The sequence below is a fragment of the Brachyistius frenatus genome, unplaced genomic scaffold (assembly GCF_029030835.1).
Source record: "Brachyistius frenatus isolate BFR_SWC_R1_liver_20210118 unplaced genomic scaffold, ASM2903083v1 Contig_415, whole genome shotgun sequence".
NCBI lineage: Eukaryota > Metazoa > Chordata > Actinopteri > Embiotocidae > Brachyistius > Brachyistius frenatus.
The window spans coordinates 52,893-75,000 of NW_027211014.1; the positions used below are offsets into that span (position 1 = coordinate 52,893).

The 22,108-nt window shown below is 44.0% G+C and overlaps 1 protein-coding gene across 2 annotated transcripts in view; it reads right to left on the reverse strand.

The window, feature by feature from the left end:
* srgap3 (SLIT-ROBO Rho GTPase activating protein 3) overlaps nt 1-21,411 on the reverse strand; it is a 50,701-nt gene extending 29,290 nt beyond the window's left edge. For both annotated transcript variants that reach the window (XM_069725239.1, XM_069725238.1), the window contains exons 1-3: nt 20,895-21,411; nt 8,286-8,481; nt 71-233 (exon numbers count right to left, since the gene is read on the reverse strand). In XM_069725239.1, the coding sequence (XP_069581340.1) occupies nt 71-233; nt 8,286-8,481; nt 20,895-20,958 (423 nt within the window). In that variant the 5' untranslated portion in view covers nt 20,959-21,411. The remainder of the gene's footprint in view (nt 1-70; nt 234-8,285; nt 8,482-20,894) is intronic.
* Nucleotides 21,412-22,108: the final 697 nt, after the last annotated feature.

Below are 22,108 nucleotides of genomic sequence, written 5' to 3' on the forward strand. Positions count from 1 at the left end.
AACTCTGACCCTTTGTGCTCAACTAATAAGAAGAAGATGGTAAACAGATGATGATGAAGGTCTCACTGACCTTCTTGAACAGGCGGATGACGTCATCGCTGATCTGGGCCAGACGCAGGATCACGTTGTTGGTGTAGATGTCGCCGAGGGTGGCGTGGTCACGGCTCTCCCGCCTCGTCTGGTTCAGCACCAGATACCAGCTGTTCACCGAGGACAGCAAGTGTTGGTCCTTCCTGGAAGAAGAGGAGACGTACAGGCCTCAGGATATCTCAGGAAAAACACAGGTGCTCGTATAAAACTGAAATGGACATGTGCATTACATTTTCAGATTTATGCAGCAGAAACTCAGAGTGCAGATGATTTATGAGATAAATGCTACATGGTCACAATGACAGTAGCAGCATACTTTTATCATGTTTTCCATCTCAGTTGAATGTGTTTATGTGCTCTCATATCTGCTAATTAGCGCTGAATACAAAGTACAGCTGAACGAATTTAGCCAAATGATTCTTGATAGTGTTTCAGAGGCAAAAATAAATGTTGTCTCATTTTAAATTATTGAAGTTATCAGTGCCTCCAGGAAATGTAGCTTTTGCGATTGCAATAATTAGCACCAATTTAAGCAATCTCTGCAATATTTGCAGCAGCTTGCAATTTAGCAAATTTCCTGATTTTGAACTTTTGAAGTTGCCTTTCAAAATAAAGTGACTTTATTAATACAAATAAGAGTTCATTTCCAATCAACAAGGCTCCGCCCCCTCTCTCATCTCACCATCAAAACAAACTGCTGCTCGCTAACCGCAACAACAGGAAGTGACGGGGTTTGTGGGAAAAGTGGTCTTATAATGGAAATGAGGAAAATATCACTTCTTTTATTTTGTCAAATGGAATTTTTTTTTTTAATTTCAGCAAATGTAATGCAAAAAATTTCCACAAATTACTTCAACATTTTTGTGAAAATCAGCTGCGAAATCAAAAAATGTCGATCAAAACAATCAGGCATGAACTGAATGTTGGTGACCAGAATGATCCACAGAGTCCTGAGATCACTGCAGCATAATCAGTTTAAACTGTCTTCAGCTCCAGTGCTTTCAGACTCAAGGATCTCACACACACACACACACACACACACACACACACACACACACACACACACACACACACACACACACACACACACACACACACACACACACACACACACACACACACACACACACACTCTTGTCTGGATCCTATCTGAGCATTAATCAATCAACCAGCACCGAGGAGGAGACGGGGGAGGGGTGGGAGTGGAGGAGGGGGGGGGTGAGTTTCACCATGCAGCAGCAGCAGCAGAAAGTGATGAGCAGCACCAACATCAAAGACATCCCCATCAGAGAGCTTCCATAATGTTAATCACATCTAATGAAGCTGATATCTCGGCGCTCCAGAGTGCTTCTCTACAAACGCTCCTACATCCAGCTGACGGGACGCAAACAGCAGCGACAAGCACAAAACAGGAGAGTGAGAGCAGCACGCTCCGTTTCTGGTGTCCTGAGATGAACTTTATGAAGGCGAGACACTTTATTATTCACTAAGATTTCACTTTAAAGGAGCTGAGATCAGTCAGCCGTCAATCAAAGCCTCATTCCACCGAATCATAAAATAACTGGACTTTAATTTACTCCATCATAATGACTCATCTGAGAGACTATGTATCACTCCTCTCCACCGTCTCACTCCTCTCCACCGTCTCACCCTCCCACCGTGCCTCCCCCCCCCCCACCGCCCTGATGCTCTTTAATTCCTGTTTGTGGTTCAGAGGTTTAGGGAACATGAACGTCTCCTCCCTGTTAATCCCTGAAAGTGGTTCAGAGATGCTTCATCTGCTCCCCGAGCAGAAGCAGAGCAGCACGCTGCCGACACATTAATCTGCCCTCTGACGATGCTTTAAAGTGTTTGTGTACCTGAAGGCCACTTTATCCTCCAGGTTGGACGGTGTTTAACTGGACTGGAGAACCAGATTCATGCCACACTGAAAGTATTAAAAGGTCATTTGCAATTTTTTTTTTTTAAATCGAGTAAGCTTTGAGAATATATATAAAACCAAAACAGAAATATGTTTATAATTCACCGAGATGCTGGTGTCTTTGGAGTCTGTAGTCAGGCACCGCTAACACCGTATCACGCCAACGCGTGTAATAGACACGCCCGTCCTCGAAAGCAAAATGTCTTATTGTCGCATCTAGACAGCGTTATGCGTGTCTATTACACGCTTTAAAGGAAAACAGAACCATGTGCAAACCCACATGGTTAGAAAAAGTTTGTTGTCCTGCATGTCAGTCCGTGACAGGAAAAGTGAAGCGGTGTTCAAAGTCAGCAGGATTCATCCTCTGAGGATTACAAACGTTTGTGGAAAAATGTATGTAAATCCGCTCAATATTTGTTATGATGTTTGTGGAGCATCATCCCTGTCAAATCTTTGCTGAATAGGGAACGTTAAGGACTCTCAAAACCCTGGAGACAAGACAGAGAAAGAGACAAAGGACATCAGATGACTTCTCCCTCGCTGCTGCCCTCATTTCTCAGGAATTCGGAGCAGAAGGTCGGTAATTAGACTTTTTTTTGTGGCAGCTGCATCTCTTGGAGCAGATTCTGTTAATACACGACTAAATGTAGCTCGGCCTGTTTAACGCCACTCACACACCTTTTCTGTGTCCTGGCTCTTCTATAGTGACCCAACTACCGCTGAACACAGCAGAATCCATCCCTCCACACTCCGCTCATACTTCTTCTTTCTGATTTCAAGTATCAGATGAGAAACTGCAGGTCAATCAATCTGAAGGGCTTCGACAGGTCGGGTTCATGATGGCTGCGTGACCTCGGTATTTATACACAGGATATCATTAACATGCAGGAGGCGAATGATGAGCTCTGAGAGTCTCTGGAGGAGCGAGGAGGAAGAGGAGGAGAAGGAAGAGGAGGAAGAGGAGGAGGAGGAGGAAGAGGAAGAGGTGCAGCTCTCTGGCATCCTGTTACATCCGTCTCGTCCTGCAAAGCAGTCTGACTGTCTGCAGGGTTTTTACCATCTCTACTGTCTCTCCATGTCCCTGTAAGGCCGACACACACACACACACACACACACACACACACACACACACACACACACACACACACACACACACACACACACACACACACACACACACACACACACACACACACACACACACACACACACACACACACACACACACACACACACACACACACACACACACACACACACACACACACACACACACACACACACACACACACACACACACACACACACACACACACACACACACACACACACACTGTGTGAAGATCATGAAGAAGATCATGAATAAGAAACAAAGAGTGTGGTTGGAGAACGCCGCAGTAATCCTCTGATTTTGGGATGAAGTGATAGCAGGCTGCCTCCATGATCCCCCCCCCCCCCACACACACACACACACACCCCCTCCCCCCGAGCAAGGAAGCGTTGTGTAGAAGAGTGTCCGTGCTTTAGTCACAGCTGCACTGAGTGCCTCCATCTAATCACCCCGGGCCTCTGATGTGTGTGAGCCAGGACTTCCAGAAGAAGAGTGTATTAATCTGAAGCTCTAATCCGCTCCAACCGGCCGGCCTGCTGCTTATCAATGAAACAGCAAGGAGCCAAACACACGTTCACGTCCAGAAGACGAGGGGCCACGAGGGCCCTCGATGCCAGCGCTGACGTTCACATTCGTTTTGCCCCCGTTTGTTAAGGCTCAGGATTTCAACATCCGTCAGCTGTTTTTATTTGTGAAGACACTCGCTGCCAACATGTGATAATAAACAGCTGCACAGAAACACGAGCCAGAGGAGTCGAGGAGAGTCGAGTCGAGTCGAGTCGAGTCGAGTGTAGAGTAGAGTCGTGTAGAGTAGAGTCGTGTAGAGTAGAGTAGAGTAGAGTAGAGTAGAGTAGAGTAGAGTAGAGTAGAGTAGAGTAGTGTAGAGTAGTGTAGTGTAGTGTAGAGTAGAGTAGTGTAGAGTAGAGTAGTGTAGAGTAGTGTAGAGTAGTGTAGAGTAGAGTAGTGTAGAGTAGTGTAGTGTAGTGTAGTGTAGAGTAGAGTAGAGTAGAGTAGAGTAGAGTAGAGTAGAGTAGAGTAGAGTAGAGTAGAGTAGAGTAGAGTAGAGTAGAGTAGAGTAGAGTAGAGTAGAGTAGTGTAGTGTAGAGTAGAGTAGAGTAGTGTAGAGTAGAGTAGAGTAGAGTAGAGTAGAGTAGAGTAGTGTAGTGTAGTGTAGTGTAGAGTAGAGTAGAGTAGTGTAGACTAGTGTAGAGTAGAGTAGTGTAGTGTAGAGTAGTGTAGAGTAGAGTAGTGTAGAGTAGTGTAGTGTAGAGTAGAGTAGAGTAGTGTAGTGTAGAGTAGTGTAGTGTAGTGTAGTGTAGTGTAGAGTAGAGTAGTGTAGAGTAGAGTAGAGTAGAGTAGAGTAGAGTAGAGTAGAGTAGAGTAGAGTAGAGTAGAGTAGAGTAGAGTAGAGTAGAGTGATATTTCTAGTGTGTGATGTCGTGATGATTTCTGCATGTTCCAAATTGACCAATCAGATCGCTGGGTCTGAACTCCCTGTTGTATAATCTGCTGATGTCGTCGATGCTGACCACAGGAGCAGAGTACTGACTGAACCCAGCCCACAGAGATGCAGCTCGACCTTTGACCCCTCAGACCACCGGAGAGCACCCACACTTCAACAACAGTGTTTCAGTGAATGGGACCGAAGCCGAATCCGTAGCTCAGAGTACAAAGGCCACTATAAAAGTTTGCGGCGTTATCCGACGGCAGCGTGCATCATTTTACATAATTATAACTGAAGCAGCTTTTAGAGCCCTTCAAAGAGACATGATGGGACATTCAGACACATCGGATACAGATTCAGGCTGCGTCCTGCTGACCGTGACGGGAACAGAGAGGCGGCTTCAAAACTGCAATAACTCACATGAACAAAGATGTGACACTTTAAAGACAGCAAACAGTCTGGTGTTATCTCTCTCACACAGGTTGCTCTCCGTATCAATATTGCATGAGGTGTCTTTGTAATGGGGCTCTACGGCAGACAGACCAACCCACTTTAATGTGATGGGGCACATTATGAAACCCGTTGATGAGACACCCTGAAATATCAGCTCCATGATTAAAATCCAGTCAGCTGTTGTCTCTGAAGGATGAAGCCGTATGACGGAGCGGCTTCGTGTTTGGATGAGCAGCAGCCTGATCCTCCGCCGGGCTGCTGCAGCGGCTGTAAATCACGGCAGACGGTCGGTGCTGATGAATCTGCTCTGGAAGAGTTCAGCCAGCAGCCTGCAGGCCGGATCCAGGACACGTGGTCGTCAGCGCCGCTCAGGACGACTCTGTTCCTCCGCGGTGACGTTCCTCAGGACCACGACGGCGTATTAATACGTAACAGGTTGCTTACGATGACTCGCTGACAGCGTTCCCACTGAAGGAACACCAGGGAATTCGAAAACTCTTTTTCAGACCGGGAAAGTCAGAGAATTGTTTAAATTTGAGTCGCCATTTATCATAATGTAATATTTTCCCGGTGTGCAGCTATAACTTTAGTTAGCTATCATTGTCAGTGTGTTTGTTCAGTAGCATAATGAAAAATGGAGTTTATTAGGTTGGGAACTAATCACCTTTATTATCAGATCAATTCTTTGCCTCTGCAGCCAGTATTTAGACATGTTTTTAATTTATTTCAATATTGGCGCAACTGCTTTTTAACAGAGATTTAGCTGTTTCCTGTCTGATGTTTTTCTGTTCATTAACATACGTGGAGGGAGGTAGAGATCAGTCTGATAAGTCAGAAGAAACTAAATGTTTAAACTGAGTGTAAAACTTAATTAAAGGGACAACCTGCGTTTGCTCTGGTTTTGGTGGTGATTACTTCGAGCTTTGGCTTCATGCCATCAAAGAGTTTTTATTGGACAAACACGGGTGTTTTTTTCAAGTCTGTTTGGTGTTGTGGTTGCTGACCATGAACTTAACTGCACTAAAGTGGAAGGAGAGGCACAGCGGAGGGCGTGTCACAGCTGATTACCAGGATTTGTGGTCACCCGCCTGCAGACACAAAGTGCAGTGATGTTACAAACCTTTCTGTGGCTCGTAAGCTCACTTTAGGGGGATGTACTGGCCAGGAATTTAATGGTCCTACATATCCTTCACGAAGGAAAAAGTCTAACTGTTTTCTTTTTAATACATGAAAAAATAAGTCGGGTAATTTTAGTCTGTCTATCAATCATGAGAAGAAGCCGACACTTCCTCTGTTGGTGTTTCTGAAGCTCATTATGTTGAATTGTGTTTTATTTTGTTGAATGTGTAAAGCAGGAAGTTCCGTTTGCATCAAAAGTTCAGGCATTAGACTTCATGTGTTTCTGTGTGCGCGGCCTTTCAGGACATTAAGAGTCCAGTTGATGTTATCAGCGTGAAGTGTTAATGGAACGTGTCTCCTGCAGGATGAGCTGAGTTCCTCCAGTCCAAACCGAACCGGCACCAGAACCGCTCTGTCCATCAGCCAAGTGTGTCGCCAGAGTGAAACGTGCCTCCTGCAGCACAGCTGGACTCCATTATCCAGTCAGATCCACATCCACGTCACACAAACGCTGCACGCGCTCACATACTGCACGTTACTGCTGCATGACCTCGTCCTGCAGCACAAAGGAACACCTCACAAATACGGAGACTTCTACCGATCTACTGCAATCTGGTTTAAAGATTAACAGAGGAAGGGAAGGTCCGGGGCCAGAAACATGTTAGCCATGTCTCCACATCTAAAAACCAAACCAGGGAAAATTATTTTAACCCTTTCATTCGACATGTCTGAGTCACACTTCAAGACCGGCTGTAACATTAACATGCAGCTTTTACTTTGATGCTTCAGTAGAATCCAATTCATAATATATAAAAACACTGAGAGTGTTCACGCTGCACGATCAATACTTTAATAACACTTACTGACTATTACACTCAGGGAATATATTGAACTCCTTATTTATACTTTACAAATGCATAATTTACATTTTCTAATTTTTTTATTGTAGTCTTAAATAGAATTTACAGTAAATGCATTTCCTGTATTTACTGTCTTGTTCCAAAAAAAAACAAGTTGTCAAAGTTTAAAGGATAAAAATATTATTTCTGAGCTGTTTTGTTTCTTCTTGACATCTAAACAGACTACTAATAATACATGTGGAGATTTCTGGGCAGATTCCTCGTTTCTTTACTCGGGTACATGTCAGTGTTTTCAGAGCTGCAGATTGAACTGGGTCGAGGCTGCGGGTGGTCGGATTTAAATCTGATAGCAGTCAGGGAACTTCTTTATCCACTAGTTCCTTCACTAATGAGATCTTTTTGTCCTTTTTGGCTCAATACTCGACAACAGGATTTATAACTTTCTTCAATTTAGTAAGAATTACATGTAAAATATGTGAATTCTGTAATTTATACTATAATTGCAATTTCATAAATTGTACTTTGAATTCTATGACATCAATGTTGTATAATTTAGTGAAATAGACTGCTGATACATTAAACAATCACAAAAATGTATGTTAACTTTATCCTGTAGTCAAGAACAATCTTTTGTTTTTGAGTTTTGAACTGTCTAAGATCACCATTAAAACTGTGTTGTAACTGTAATGTATGTATTTAACACCTTTGCTCAGCTTCTATTTTGAATAAATTACATTTAATATTAACCTCCACATTTATGCAGATTTAATTCACAGACTGCTGATGCAGATATTCTGGAATTTCTGCTGTTATTATATTGTTTAATAAATGTGATTTATAACATGATTAAGAATAAAGCTTTAATCAAAGGTTTCCTATTTAAAGTTCAGTGTTAAATTATTGCACAAGGAGTGAATTAAATGTGTTCTGTTCACCTCTGATTAACTGCATCCTGTTTGTATTTGTAGCCTGAATCATTTGACCTGTGATGATGATGACACTGTAATAAGATATATTACTTTACAGACATTAATAACAATAAAAGGAGTCTTTTGTTGTATAATTCTGCACTGGGATCAAAAAAGTCCCAGTATGTAGCGATGAAGACACTTTGCACACGTATGGTTTTGGTTGGAAAAATGTTCATTAAATTACAAACCTGCAAAATGCAGTTAAACAACATGAATAAAAATCTAATATGACAACGCTGCTGCACTCTGATAACGTCACACAACCTCTGAAACGCGCAGCAGGAGGTTCATGCTGTCGTCCTGCAGGAACACTCACTTGAACTGCTGGTGCTCTCTGGAGCTGCGGATCTTGGAGGAGAACCTTTCAGCCAGCTTCTCTAAGCTGCGGGAGTACTCCAGTTCGATCTCGGCTTTGCGGCGGAAGAACTCCTGCAGGTCCTGCAGCAGCTGGATGCGAGACTCCGACTGCTGCTCCAGACATTTGAACTGCTCCACCAGCTGGTTACGGATCTCTGTCCAGCAAAACAAAGAAGAAAGAGTCCACAGTTTAAACTCACACTTCAGACATTCAGATTAAAACATGTTGATTCATTAACTCAAAAGTGATTAATAAGTCACAGCAGCAGAACAGAAAACATCCGGATGTAGCCATGTCTGCTCCAAACAAATATGTGTTTACTTTCACCTAGTTATATATTGGTTTGTGATATTGTAGCTTCAAGCCATGATGAACCTCTCCAACACTCCTGCTGTGTTCCAGATGTTCTACTTGTGTTCCAGATGTTCTACTTGTGTTCCAGATGTTCTACTTGTGTACCAACACTCACTATTCTGAGTGCATCAGTACTGAAACATGCAGCACTCAAAAAAAAAAGAATGCTGGACACTTTCCACCTTAAACGGTCACCATCTTGGCTCTGGAGAGGAAGGGGCGGAGCCACCGATGTAAAGAATTTTCAAAATAAGACATTTGCAGAAGCTGCAGCTGCAGAACACCACACGAAAGTATTCTTTTTTTTTTTTCATAAGTATCACCATACTGCACAAAAACACGTTGATTTCTGGGTCAAATAGTAAAAGCTGCATTCAAATGGTTCAGTTATTTCCAGTCAGTGCGGTTTAGACAACACTACCCTGCCAACACAATTCTGCACTACACAGGAAACACATGTAAGAGCACCGTATGTTAGTGTGCTGAAGGAAGTATGTCATTTGAAAGTTTGAGGCCTCAAACTTGTCCAAACTTCCTCGTCTGTAAACGTGCAGTACATCAATTTCTAGTTTCCACATTGAAACGTCAAATTATGTCCTCAGCTGTACGGAGAACTCGCTTCCCAACACTTCAGACCAGCAGCAACATGAAGAGAGAGGCTGAGAGATGACCTGTGACCTCAGATGAGTCTAGACTGGACGCACTGGAGATGAAACCCATTTAACGAATGTTAATGCACTCAGTAACGTTTCTCCTTCAGAGGAACCCGACACCACCCGGCAGACTGCAGATCTTTCAGGCATGCAGGAACCACAAGAGAAACCTGATTCCTCTTTGTAGTGCTGTCATCAGCAGCAACGCCGGCTGGACTCAGGAACAGAGAGGTCTCTTCTGTACCACAGAAACCCGACGCTGCTGCTCACAGGATGTGCGGTGTCGCTTCACCAGAGGAAGGAAACCTCTGCAGCTCATGTGCATCTCTTATTGGAAATGTTTCTTGATCAGCTCACATTAAAGAGGCTCCGTTGTCACATTTAAATATATTTAACATCAGTGCAGCTGCGAAGTCAAACAGCAGGAGGATTAAAGAAGAAGAATTTGTCAGAGAGCGTGTGTTGCATGTTTTCTGTGTTTTCCTCTGATCTGCAGCAATTCTTCAAATTAACCTGCGTTTTTTAATGTTCCTTAAATAACGATTAATTGACCTGCTCCCTCCACCTGTCAGTGCAGCAGAGGTGGAGCTCCGCCCACAGTGAGACACACAGAGATCAGAGGACACAAACACAGCAGAGGTGGAGCTCCGCCCACAGTGAGACACACAGAGATCAGAGGACACAAACACAGCAGAGTGGAAACAAACAGCTGCTCAGAAATGAGCTAAATAACATAAATACTATATTTTCAACCGGACAGAGGGGGCGGAGTCATAACGAGTGTCTGTCACTTTTCAGATTAAAAGCCCTCCAGTTTCACACAGGGTCCAGACATATACTAGGTTTATACTGAGACATGGGTTTCTTTCAGCAGGTTCCAATTAAAGGGAAACTCTGGATTTTATTAGTTAAATCTGATATTAAAATGATTTATTTTACACTTTTCAAATCGGTTTGGACACCCAAAAGTTAAAAATGGCTGATTCAGCTGGTTTGGGTGAATAAATGTTGCTAACTTTTGGGGGGTTTTGTGTTTTTTTTCTGTCTCTGAATGAAAATGTACTAAAGCAGCAACAGAAGAATGAACTTCCTGATGTAAGTCATGTTGTAACTCTCTTCACTTACAGGATGAGTCACTGGAAGTTACAGCCCTAAAAACTAAGGACAGGATGAGTTTTACATGTTCAGTATCTCAGCGACGCTCTGCTGACCGGATGTTAAAACCGCAGCAGTAACACAAACTGCGGTTTGGTGTCGTCGAGTCGTGGACGGCTGCAGGGGAACAGTGGTGTTGTGCAGGGAAGCCTCTGCTCTCCTGTGATGTGGTGCTCCTGGAATCAGCCTGCAGCAGCATGCTTCCCTCTGTGGTTAACCGTGTCCCAGCCCTGCTCTCCGTCCAGGGCCTCCCCAGTGAGACACCACTTTACTGCTGCAGGCCCGTCGGGAATGTCTTCGCTTTGCCAGACACGCAGTCATCTTCACTGTTTTCTGTGTTGTTGTTTTCTCCTTTAAAAGAGAAATGCCCGAGGAAATTGTGACACGGAGTGACAGGGAGGACTTCTGAAAACATGCTTTTACACCAAAAAAAAAAAAAAACAGCCGAGCTTCTGACAGACGAGAGAAGAAAATAGGTCACGCACACCAGAAGTGAGTCCTTCCCTCTGAGAAACCAGCAGCTATTGGAGAACGATTCCCCGAGTGGTCCCGGCTCTTTGAGCAGCTTCATTCGCTGCGGTTTATTCAAAGAGAGGAACCCCTCTGTGGTTCTGTTCAGGGAGGGGGGGGGGGGTATAAACCCACAGCAACACTGATGAAGACTGTTTATCTTTGTAAATGTACATTATTATTATTATTAGACTCCTCAGATAAAGAAATCGTTCTGATGAATTGTTTCTGTGTGAAGAAATTAAAAACATTCACAGAACTCAGTTTTTCCTTCCTGAGAATCATCAACAAATCTGATGCTTCTGCAGCTGTAAAAAAGATTTATTGTTTAATATTAGAGATCTTTCTTCCTTTTATTATCTGTACAAATATGTCTTGAACTGCACCCCCCCCCCCACACACACACACACACCCACCCCACCCCCCTGCCTCCATGACACGTATGTAACACGCCTTTGAACCCACAGATGTCTCTGGAAACATGTTAAACATGGATGGCCCACTTTCAGCTGCTCTACTTTCACAACAGGAAATGTTCTGCAGCTCAAATGTAAAAAAGAATCGACAGAAGGTTGTTTTCAAAATGTAAAATGTGTGTTATAATAAATTTACAAATGCAGCGTTTTTGGGAAATGAAGAATCATTTTGGGATTTCAAAGGATTTCTGGCAGGAAGTTTAGCGACTAAACTGTTTGGCTTGTTGTTGAGCAGCGAAGCGTTCGAGGTATTAGAGCTCATTTATCTGAAAATTAGCATTTCAAACCGTGTTTCTGATTACGGTGTCAGGAAGTAGCCCCCGGTTCAGGTGGGGTTGTCTGGGCAACCGACCAAAACACACAAGTCGTGTGATTCAGAGTTGAAGTTGAAGCTTTAATGTCGCTGCTCTGCTGGAGCCTGATTAAGCATGCGGCTCTTGTTCTGGCCAGTGTTTCTATTTAGAGGCCAAGCCATCTGCTTTTTTTTGTTTTGTTTTGTTTTTGAAGGGGTGGTGGTGGTGGTGGGGGTCTTCAGACAAAAAGACTGATGGGAAGGAGGGGTGGGAGGGGGGGGGCAAGCAGCTGAAATATAACTGTGGTGGGATCATAACAAATAGAGCTGAAACTCCTTTTAAGGTTCATAACAGACTATAATCGGATGACCAGAATACTTTACTATAAAAATCTATATTTGTTTGTGAGACTGAACCTCATTTGGACAAAAGACTTTTCTTTGTTATGCAAGCAGTTTTTATTTCCATGTTTCACTTGTTGTTTCCATTAACAAACACTGCATTTAACTGTTTGATCTATCGACTATATTTAAGTCCAAAACATTTCCTTCGTCTCAAAATGTCTAAAAAACGTTTTGCAAAAATATAAATAAATCTCAAAGGGTGCAATAATCCAATAACATTTCTAATCAGTGGATTTCTGATTAAATAAAAGAAACTACGAAAGAAACGTTATGATAAACTTCTCAGATCTACTGGATTCAAAGACTGCAGAAAGAATTCAGCTCACAGAAAATGCAATTAAATAAGTTGAAAGTATGTTGGAATAGAAGAAAATATGTACATAGATATTCATGCCTGGTGGATTCAGTTCTCTGTCAGCAGTTTTCTTCAGTCCTGTTCTGCACAGGCAGCTTCATCACTTCTTTCTCATGATGACACAGTCCTTACAGACACTTCATGCATCATCATCATCATGATTAGGCTCCGCCCCTTCACACAGAACACCTGCTCCACCGTGTCATTGGTCCTCCACCGTCTGTGGACGGGAAGCAGACACTCGTCTGCTCCGAGAAGAGGAAACCTCCGAGAACAATCGCAGGATGTTGGAGATCATTGACCTTTGACCCCCACAGACTAAATGCTCCGCAGGCAGCTGTGTTTCAACCCAGTGAGGATGTTTCCAGGATCTGCTGAGGACTGAGGTTCAGGTTGGAAAGAGTCGAGTTTGTTGCAGTCCACACAACACTTTTCCTTAAAGAGCTCTGTCTCATGACGTCCTCCAGCTCGTCAGCGGACGTGGATGAAGTGAAGAAGACACGCGTGCACAAAACCTCCTTCTTTCTTTAAAGATCTTCTTCTACCACTGATCAGATCAACTGGTTAATCCAGATCTTGTTCTCAGTGAAGGATGAAAATAAAAACATCTTATTTCCTATTCAATTGACATTGAGTGTTTTCTCCTCTGTCACATCATCTGAAATGTTTTATTCCTGGTTTCTTTTCCAACAACTTCCCAAACAGAAACAAAAAAGTAAAACTGATCCACAGTTAAAGAGACTTTCATGAAGCGGTCGTTGAAGACGAGTCCAGGACACGTTTATACGATCCGAGAAATGACGTTCCTGATTATCAGGAATAAAAAGAATCTGCTGCCGTCCTCTCCGGAGTCACTTCAGGACACCGGCGGTGATGCACTGGTGCAGCATTTTTACTGCAAGTCTGCATGTTTGGGGGGAAACACGTGACGCCTTGACGCAATGAAGAGGAGATCAAACTGCAGCGCAGTGAATGGGGGGGGGGGGGGTCATCTCCCTGCAGGATAATAACACCACAACAGAATCTGTGGGGTGTGATGGAGAGCAGGTTCTGTTCACAGATAATTACAGACATGTAAACAAATGTTGGAGTGAATCAACAACAAGTGAGAGAACTACAAGTCTGATGGTGTAATAAGGAGAAATTATGAATCATAAACAGCCTCAGAATGTATTAAACCCTTTGAAAATAATGTCCTGGAGTGTTCTCATCACCGACACACACACACACACACACACACACACACACACACACACACACACACACACACACACACGCACGCGCACACGCACACACACGCACACACACGCACGCGCGCGCACACACACACACGCACACGCACGCACGCACACGCACACGCACACACACAGACACACACGCACACAGACACAGACGCACACGCACACGCACACGCACACGCACACGCACACGCACACACACACACACACACACACACACACACACACACACACAGAGAGCAGACAAAAGCAACCCGAGCCAGATTTCTCCAACCTAATCCCCGACTCAGCGCCGCGGTATCTGGCCTCGACACTGCAGAGCCACATTTGTGTGAAAAGAAGACACACAGACGAACCTTATCCGGACCTTTAATTCACTCTCTCCGTCCCTCGTTCTCAGGCTCATAATACAAGTTCCAGTCGCTGAGCTAATCCCCCCCCTCAAAAAAAATCCCCCCACTCTGTTAAAATCCTCTAATGATTAACGCCGCGGTGGATTCACGAGGGCTCGGTGCTGATGGCAGCATCTCGTCTGCAGCACGTGCACTCGGAGATAAGACAACGGGAGCTGAAGGCCAATCAATGACGGAGCAGAGATGAAGCGACGGAGCGTCCGGCGGCAGCGTGTCAGCTGTCCGTCTCCTGATTATCGGCTGCTTTGAGGGATGTTCTGTCTATTAAACCAAACATCAATCAGCCTGTAAACAGATTTATCAGATCAGCTGGTCTCGTGCTGTATTTTTACGAGCGTGCTTTTAACAGTCTCTCCTCTCAGTGAAGATGATTGTTATCTTCTGTTATCGTCTGAAACAATGATGACCACTCTCCCAGAGCTTTCATGAACCTTAAACTGCAGCTGGAAACAAACGATGGAAATCAAACAGCTGTTGCTTTTGGAGATGTCTCTCTCACACAGACAGACTTCAGGGAAGCCCGAGCACTCGCCTCTCACATCCGTCCATCATCTCCTGTTTCCAAGATCCAGCTCTGCAGGACCGGGCTGAGAGGGGTCTCCATGGCAACATGGGCGTGCACCACTCCCCCGGGGGGAGCAGCTCATAGGAGGAGAGGTGGAGTGTGGTGGACGTGGATAGGTGGCGGAGAGGCGTGTGCACCGATGGATGGAGTGAAATTTAAAATGAAGCTAATGATAAAAACTGTCCAGCAGCATCTGATCCAGACAAGAAAACTGTTTTTTAACATTTTCCTCTTAACGCACCAAATTAAAATAAATATAGTCCCACTGATAGAGTTTAAAAAGGCACCGAGACACTGAACGTTTTAGGAGATTAAATTCTTCCAACGATACTTCACTTTGATTAAACAGCAGAAACCGTTCTTCTACAGACACGTCAGCTTTCTACAGACCATAATGAGTCACAACCAGACGAGTCCGTTCTTTTCATCAAGTTTCAGGTTGAGGTTCACTTATTTTGGTGTAGAGCACCCCCCCCCCTTCCTCCGGCCAATATAAAAAACTTTAGCTAATTACTGCATCGATTGCCGAATTTTCAAACACCCATAGTTCAGTTACTGTTGCACATTTGCCCTGTTTCCTCCGTTTCCATGGTTACCGTATCAGCAGGAAGTACATCCTAAGATCAGGGTTGTTTTTTTTCCTGTATCAGATATTTCTATCAGCTCTTTCTCATCTCTGTCACAGAAACATTTACTAAGTTTTCTTCAGTGTGGTTTTCTGAGCTATATTTGGTGATTTAAAATAACTACGTGACAGTTGACTCACTTTTCTTAGCAGGTTTTTATTAAAGTCTGCGGAAACTTGTCTGTGCAGATGTTGAGACAAAAAGGTTTTCTACGCGAGATTAAAAAGTCTCAGGCGCAGCGTTCACGTCATAAACACACAGAACCTGAGCTGGCCGAGTTTCTCTATCAGTACTGTGAATTTTCAGTGTGTGAATTTGAAGTACTGACATTATATTACAGATACTGTGATATGATCATAACTGGAGAAATATTCAATCACTCCAGGGTTTCACTGAGTTTTTTTGTGATTGTTTTGATCAAAAATGTTTGATTTTTGCTGCTGATTTTCTCAAAAATACCGCTGTAATTTTGTATTTTTTGAGTTTTAAGTGAGTTTTCTTGCAGTAAAATTGCGGAAATTAGAAAACAAAAATGAAATTTTCTTAATAATCGTAGCTTTCAGGAACAGACAGACTGTGACTGTAATATAGAACACAAAGAATACATCTGCTGTCAAAATAAGAGCTTTAGATGCCGTTTAATTCATATTCATTCAACACAAAAACAAAGTGCAGTCTCTTACAGCTGAAGTGTGTATGAAACTAATATAACAGAGTATTCCTTATTTTAATGAGAAGACTTTGGTATATCGGATCAATCATTCTTCTGTCTCCAAACAAGCAGCAGTGTACAACTGGACCTTTAATACAGTCGTGGTGTTGGAGCTCCACTTCTTCTTCAGCTGATAGAGAGAACTAAGTTAAATGAGAAGGGAAATCCTGCTCTGACTGGCACCAAAGAAATGATTCTGTTTTTCTGTTTAAATGAACCTTTGTCTCCTTCATCACGTGAACTGAAACCGTCCTCTCAGACTGTTGTGTCTGTATTCAAAGATCTTCTGTGTCTGGCAGATCCTTCGTTTAATAAAAGGCTGATTGTGTCTTTAAAACAGACAGAAAAACTCAGTAAATCAAGAAGCAGCTGCATTCGTCGAGCAGAGAAGTAGAGAAAAGTGTCCGGTGACGGAGGGCAGGACGACACTTCAGCAGGATGTGGGAACACAAAAATCTTCTCTACATGGTATTTTGTTCTTCGTATTTTATTTCGTACACATTCACAGTCGTGTTGCCTTTTAATTCTGTCGCTGAGATGACAAATGCAAATTATGTCAAACATGTTTCTTCAGGAAAAACTCAAAATGATAAAACAAAATAATTCAACATTTTGGGAAATGCATCTCATAATCTGTGAAGCTGCTGCAGGCAGCTGGAAAACTTAGAAACTGTCCTCCTAAAAACTATTAAATAAAATGTGTTATTCATTGACTAGAAGTGCTGGTGGGATCATTTTACTTTGGACCGAGCTGAACGTCCAGCTGGAGACAACCGGGGCTCAGATGGTTCAGCAGGTTGCCAACTAACCGTAAGATTGGCGGTTCAATGCTTATGTCCATGAGCCAAAGTGTCCTTGGGCAAGACACTGAACTCCCAACGGCTGCAGAGCAACTGAAATAGAAGTTCTGTCATCATCGCTGTACGAAATAAGAAGTGTACGAATCCTCTCATCTAAAGCTCAACTAGAAAACCAAAAAGAAAAGGTTGAACTTTCCCTTCAAGACTGTTTAAAACAGAAACACAGACAAACCGGAGCTTCAACAACCAAAGCGACACCAAGATGAGGATTTTCCTTTATAGCTGCAGGATATTTTTCCTTTTCAAACGTTCAGCCTGCAGCCGAACAGTCGAGCAGCTGGAGGATCGTCAGCCGCCGACTCGGTACGACCGGTTCTTCACTTTCTGCTGAGCCGTGTCGACGCTGCTCAGCAGGAGGCAACTCACCACGAGCCACCGCGACGGGATCAAACCGACCTGCAGACACACTCATGTTGCAGAAGAACACGATGAGGTGACGTCACTCGTTCTGGGTATTTATCACTATGAAGAGTTTTCACCTGCAGCAACAGCAAACAGAGACACACCTGGTGTCACGTGACTCTCAGACTCTCTACACGTCAGAAGGAGCTTCATAACCAACGACACCAACTCTAGTTTTATTTTCATATAAGTGGGTTTTAAAACAACACAAACCAGACTGTTGTCCTTCATACTGCACATTTATGACGGACATAAATCTACCAATAACATAACATAATACACATAAATATCACATCAAAAGCTGTGATTATGCACTAGATACTGTACTGCACTAACAGTTTCATTTGTAAATCTGGCATGCAGAGTTCTGTGACATGCAGTTAGAAATGTATGTAAATCCAATTATTTACAGGTTTTTATTGGATTTTCCTGAAGAGATTTAAACTGTTTGCAAACCAGAATTTAAAAGGTGAGCCACCTGATATTCTCAAACCAGCTCTTCGTCCTCCTCCTCCTCCTCACACACACACACACACACACACACACACACACACACACACACACACACACACACACACACACACACACACACACACACACACACACACACACACACAACTGTGTTTCCATCTCTTCAGAAGACATTACTATGACCTCTATTCTTTTTCTAACCCCAACCTTCACCTGAAACCCAAAAAGAGAGAACAGTCTGCACAGAATCGGGTTCATAAGTTTGTGTTCTGCAAAAATGACTAAAGATACAACAAAAAACTCCTCTGAAATTTAGTGAAGTTTATAATGTATATTTTCAGGTTTTTATCAGGTTCTCTTGGAGAGTTTTAAATCGTTTGCATCAGTCTGATAGAAAGAAAGAAACTAGCAGACGAACAACAAAAAGAAACCTGAAACCAGAGGTGTAAAAACAACGCTTTCTTTTCAGTATCACCCGTGTGTGTGTGTGTGTGTGTGTGTGTGTGTGTGTGTGTGTGTGTGTGTGTGTGTGTGTGTGTGTGTGTGTGTGTGTGTGTGTGTGTGTGTGTGTGTGTGTGTGTGTGTGTGTGGGTGGACAATAATGTGGAGGATGCTGAAAATGTTCCACGAGCTGTTGCTTGTTTTAATTTCTCTGATCAGAGCAGAAAAAGAAGAAGAAACAAATGGAAGCGGTGATTTTCAATAAACTAACACATTATTGTGGTTCACACACATACACAAACATGTGTGTGTCTGCCACACGGTGTGTGTGTGTGTGTGTGTGTGTGTGTGTGTGTGTGTGTGTGTGTGTGTGTGTGTGTGTGTGTGTGTGTGTGTGTGTGTGTGTGTGTGTGTGTGTGTGTGTGTGTGTGTGTGTGTGTGGATGAATTGTGTCCGTGTGTGTAATGATGAGGAAATGACAACTTGAACACTTAAACAAAGAATAAATAAATAGATTTTGATAAAACTGACTTTTATCGGTAAAATACTGAAAGAAACACGCTGTTAATAAAAGGCCAGTGGGCCAAATAATGGACCACAACTGCGCTGCACTCCATAATGAACTCCTTGAAGCACTGATTCATTGCAGAGTTGCGTTCACTGAACACATCCAACTGAACCTGCAGTCACTGAAGTCCAGAAGAGAAAAACAAGCTGAGAAGCAGCAGAATAAAAGTGAGTTATGCTGAAGAGTTTAACCTCATCGTCCTCTCTGTCGCTGATAAACCAGCCAGTTAACGGCTGACGCTCGGCCTTTAAAGCACACGTTCATATATAATAATGTGGCGGCTGTAAATGTCAAACAGCTGCTGCTGGTGAAGCTTCATGAGCTTCAAACTTCACAAGGAGGCCGAGCTGCAGCCAGCGAGCGCTCGGTGCTTCTCGTATATTTACCGCCTCTATTGACATGCTAATACCGGATCTGCCAGCTGAGCAGCTTGAATGAAGTGAACACCATCTCCCAGGGTCCTTCAGAGACCTCGGCTCTGGCAGCCGGCCTCCAGGGTCGTCAGGAAATTCATGAACAACAGCAGAGTGTCGTTTTTTAACGGAAGGATAACATTTGATGTGTTTCTTCTGCAGCATCTCAACAAACCGAGTGGACTGAACGAACATCAGAGGCGCTGATGATCCGGCCCCTTCTGACCATCAAGCCATAAACTCACAATAAGACAGGTGCAATTTCCAATCTGCATTTCATTAGCGCTCTGAACGCTGCCATTGTTGTGGGTGTGTGGATGTCAGAAGCTGAGCCCTCCGTGTCTGCAGGCTACAACAACACACCAGCTGTGAACGGGAAGCAAGCAGCACTCTCCATGAATTAACATCAGGCCTCCTCACGCAGCTGAAGGGCCTCTGAGCATCCGGAGGACTGCTGCACGACCCCGAAGCAGAGTGATGAGTCCAGACCAGCGCCAACCATCAGTGATGTCATCAACCGTCAGTGATGTCATCAACCATCAGTGATGTCATCAACCATCAGTGATGTCATCGTTGGTTTGTGAACATTATGAATCCTCCAGTTCAGATTCTGTCCGTCACCATCTTGATAGTTCGGAGCGGTTTGGAGCAGGAAGTGACCATATTTGGACGAGCTGGGGGAGGAGCCAGAGGTGGATCTGACCGATCTGATCGGAAACCTGAGATACTACGTCCCGCCCACCGATAGCTGTAACCTGACTGCACCACAGGCCTGTCAATCAAACAGACACGCCCCCAAAAACAGGTCTTCTTGAATCTTCTTTTCTAATGAATGAGGGATTATTTTCAGATGGACCTCCAGAAAACTAAGAAGAAGGAGTGACTTTAGCTAACAACACCGAGATAACTGATGGACACATTTTATTCACTTTGGATTTGATGAGAGAAGTTGAATGGGAGTCTATGGAGCCGGAGGCTTTTTGGAGCCGACCTCTAGTGGCACTCGCTGGTATTGCAGCTTGAGGCCTCCTTTTTCAGACCTGGAAGCTACGAACACTTTTATATTCAGTTTATGGTCCAGACTGAGCTCTAATGTGAGATTCTTTCTCTAATTATCAAATTAGGATTAAATGTGAGAACCAAACTGAAATCAGAGCCCGACTGGTGTCACACAACAATGGAAATATCACAGCAAGTGTAAAATCATCTCATCATTCAGACCGTTCAGTAACATCATGTTCTGGTTAAAGAGCTGTGGAGGACTGTGTGTCATCGATGTTACCCGGTGAGATAAAACGGGAAATTAAAGCAAAACACGATTCAAACTGAAGCCATGTCATCACCAGACATTAGAACATAATGTGCATTAAATCTGTTCTCAAATATTGATCCATTATCTCCAACCACAACAAGACAAACACAGTGTGAAGGAAGGAGGTGCTCAGGGATCATTTTACCCAGCAACACCGTGTGCAGGAGCAGCATCCTGACCAGAGACATGAACACTGAGGATAGAAACCCTGCTGGATGCTGTCATTGAACTGACTGTCACGGTTTAGCAGCCTGTCAGAGCTGCTGGCTGCTTCAGAACAGGCGTGGTGATAAAAAGACGGAGATCAACTGTGTCCCTGTGGAGGAGGAACACACGCAGCACGCACCTTTCACTTGGGTCTCATAGTCCGCGATGATCTCCTTGTCCTTCTTGAATCTGGTGGAGGACATGGTTCCCGGCTGGAGGGTGAGACCCGTCAGAGGACTCTTCTGGCTCTGGTCACTGGCAGCTCGATCCTCCTCGTTTTTTATTCGTTTCTTTTTAGTGGCCGTGCATCAGACACAACAAAGGCTGGTTGTATTCCTGCAGCTTAAATCACCTTTTAGTGGAAATCAGTGCAGAAACAACACCTGAGCCTCGGTGCAGTGTTGCATTCCTCTCTGGCAGGAGTCCTCCTCCTCCTCCTCCTCCTCCTCCTCCTCCTCCTGGTACCAGGCAGCTCACAGCCTCCAACAGGAGGAACAAAAAACCGAAGAGACGAGCCGAAAACTATCAGAAGACCATGATGGAGGCTCGGAGGGGTGGGGAGTCCGGTCCTGCTGCTTTCTGCGGCCGAAACGAGCCGACACGCGGACAACGAGCGAAGACGCCGCGCGCGCAGATCACACTGACAAACTGCGCTGCAGAGAAACAGGAATTTAAAAGATGGTCACGTGAGCAGCCTCGTATTGTCAAACCATCCCTCCTTCCCCCCGCCCTCACACTCACACACACACACACACACACACACACACACACACACACACACACACACACACACACACACACACACACACACACACACACACAGAGGCGTGTTTCTGTCACTTCTGAGGACATCACGTTGACTTGCATTCATTTCCTGCAGACTTACTAACCAACCAGGTAACTCGGTTAGTTGAGGGTGAGGATTAGATAAATAGATGCATCCTGATCTGAACCTGAACCAGAATCTAGACCACCAGAAGGAGGACAGTCTGCTGATGTAACACAACATGAGCAGCTACATCCACACACATGAACTTGTACTGAAGTTATTTTATTTTGTTCATCCTTGTTCACAGTTTGCAGGAGCATCATCTTCCTGTTGTCTCCACCTGCAGGCTTCCCTTTCACAATCCATAGTTTTACAGAGACAGTTATATATCTGACAAAAACCTAACAACGCTCCCTCTTTACCCTCCATCGCCATGGAAACATCATCTTTACTTCCAGCATGGTTGCTGTTTCAGAGGTGTGGCACATCTCAGCAGAGGTTGTGATGATGACACGCACCAGCGCCACCAGAGTGTGATCATTAAAGAGACTCTTCAGAGGAGGGACACGAGCTGTTAGCGTGTC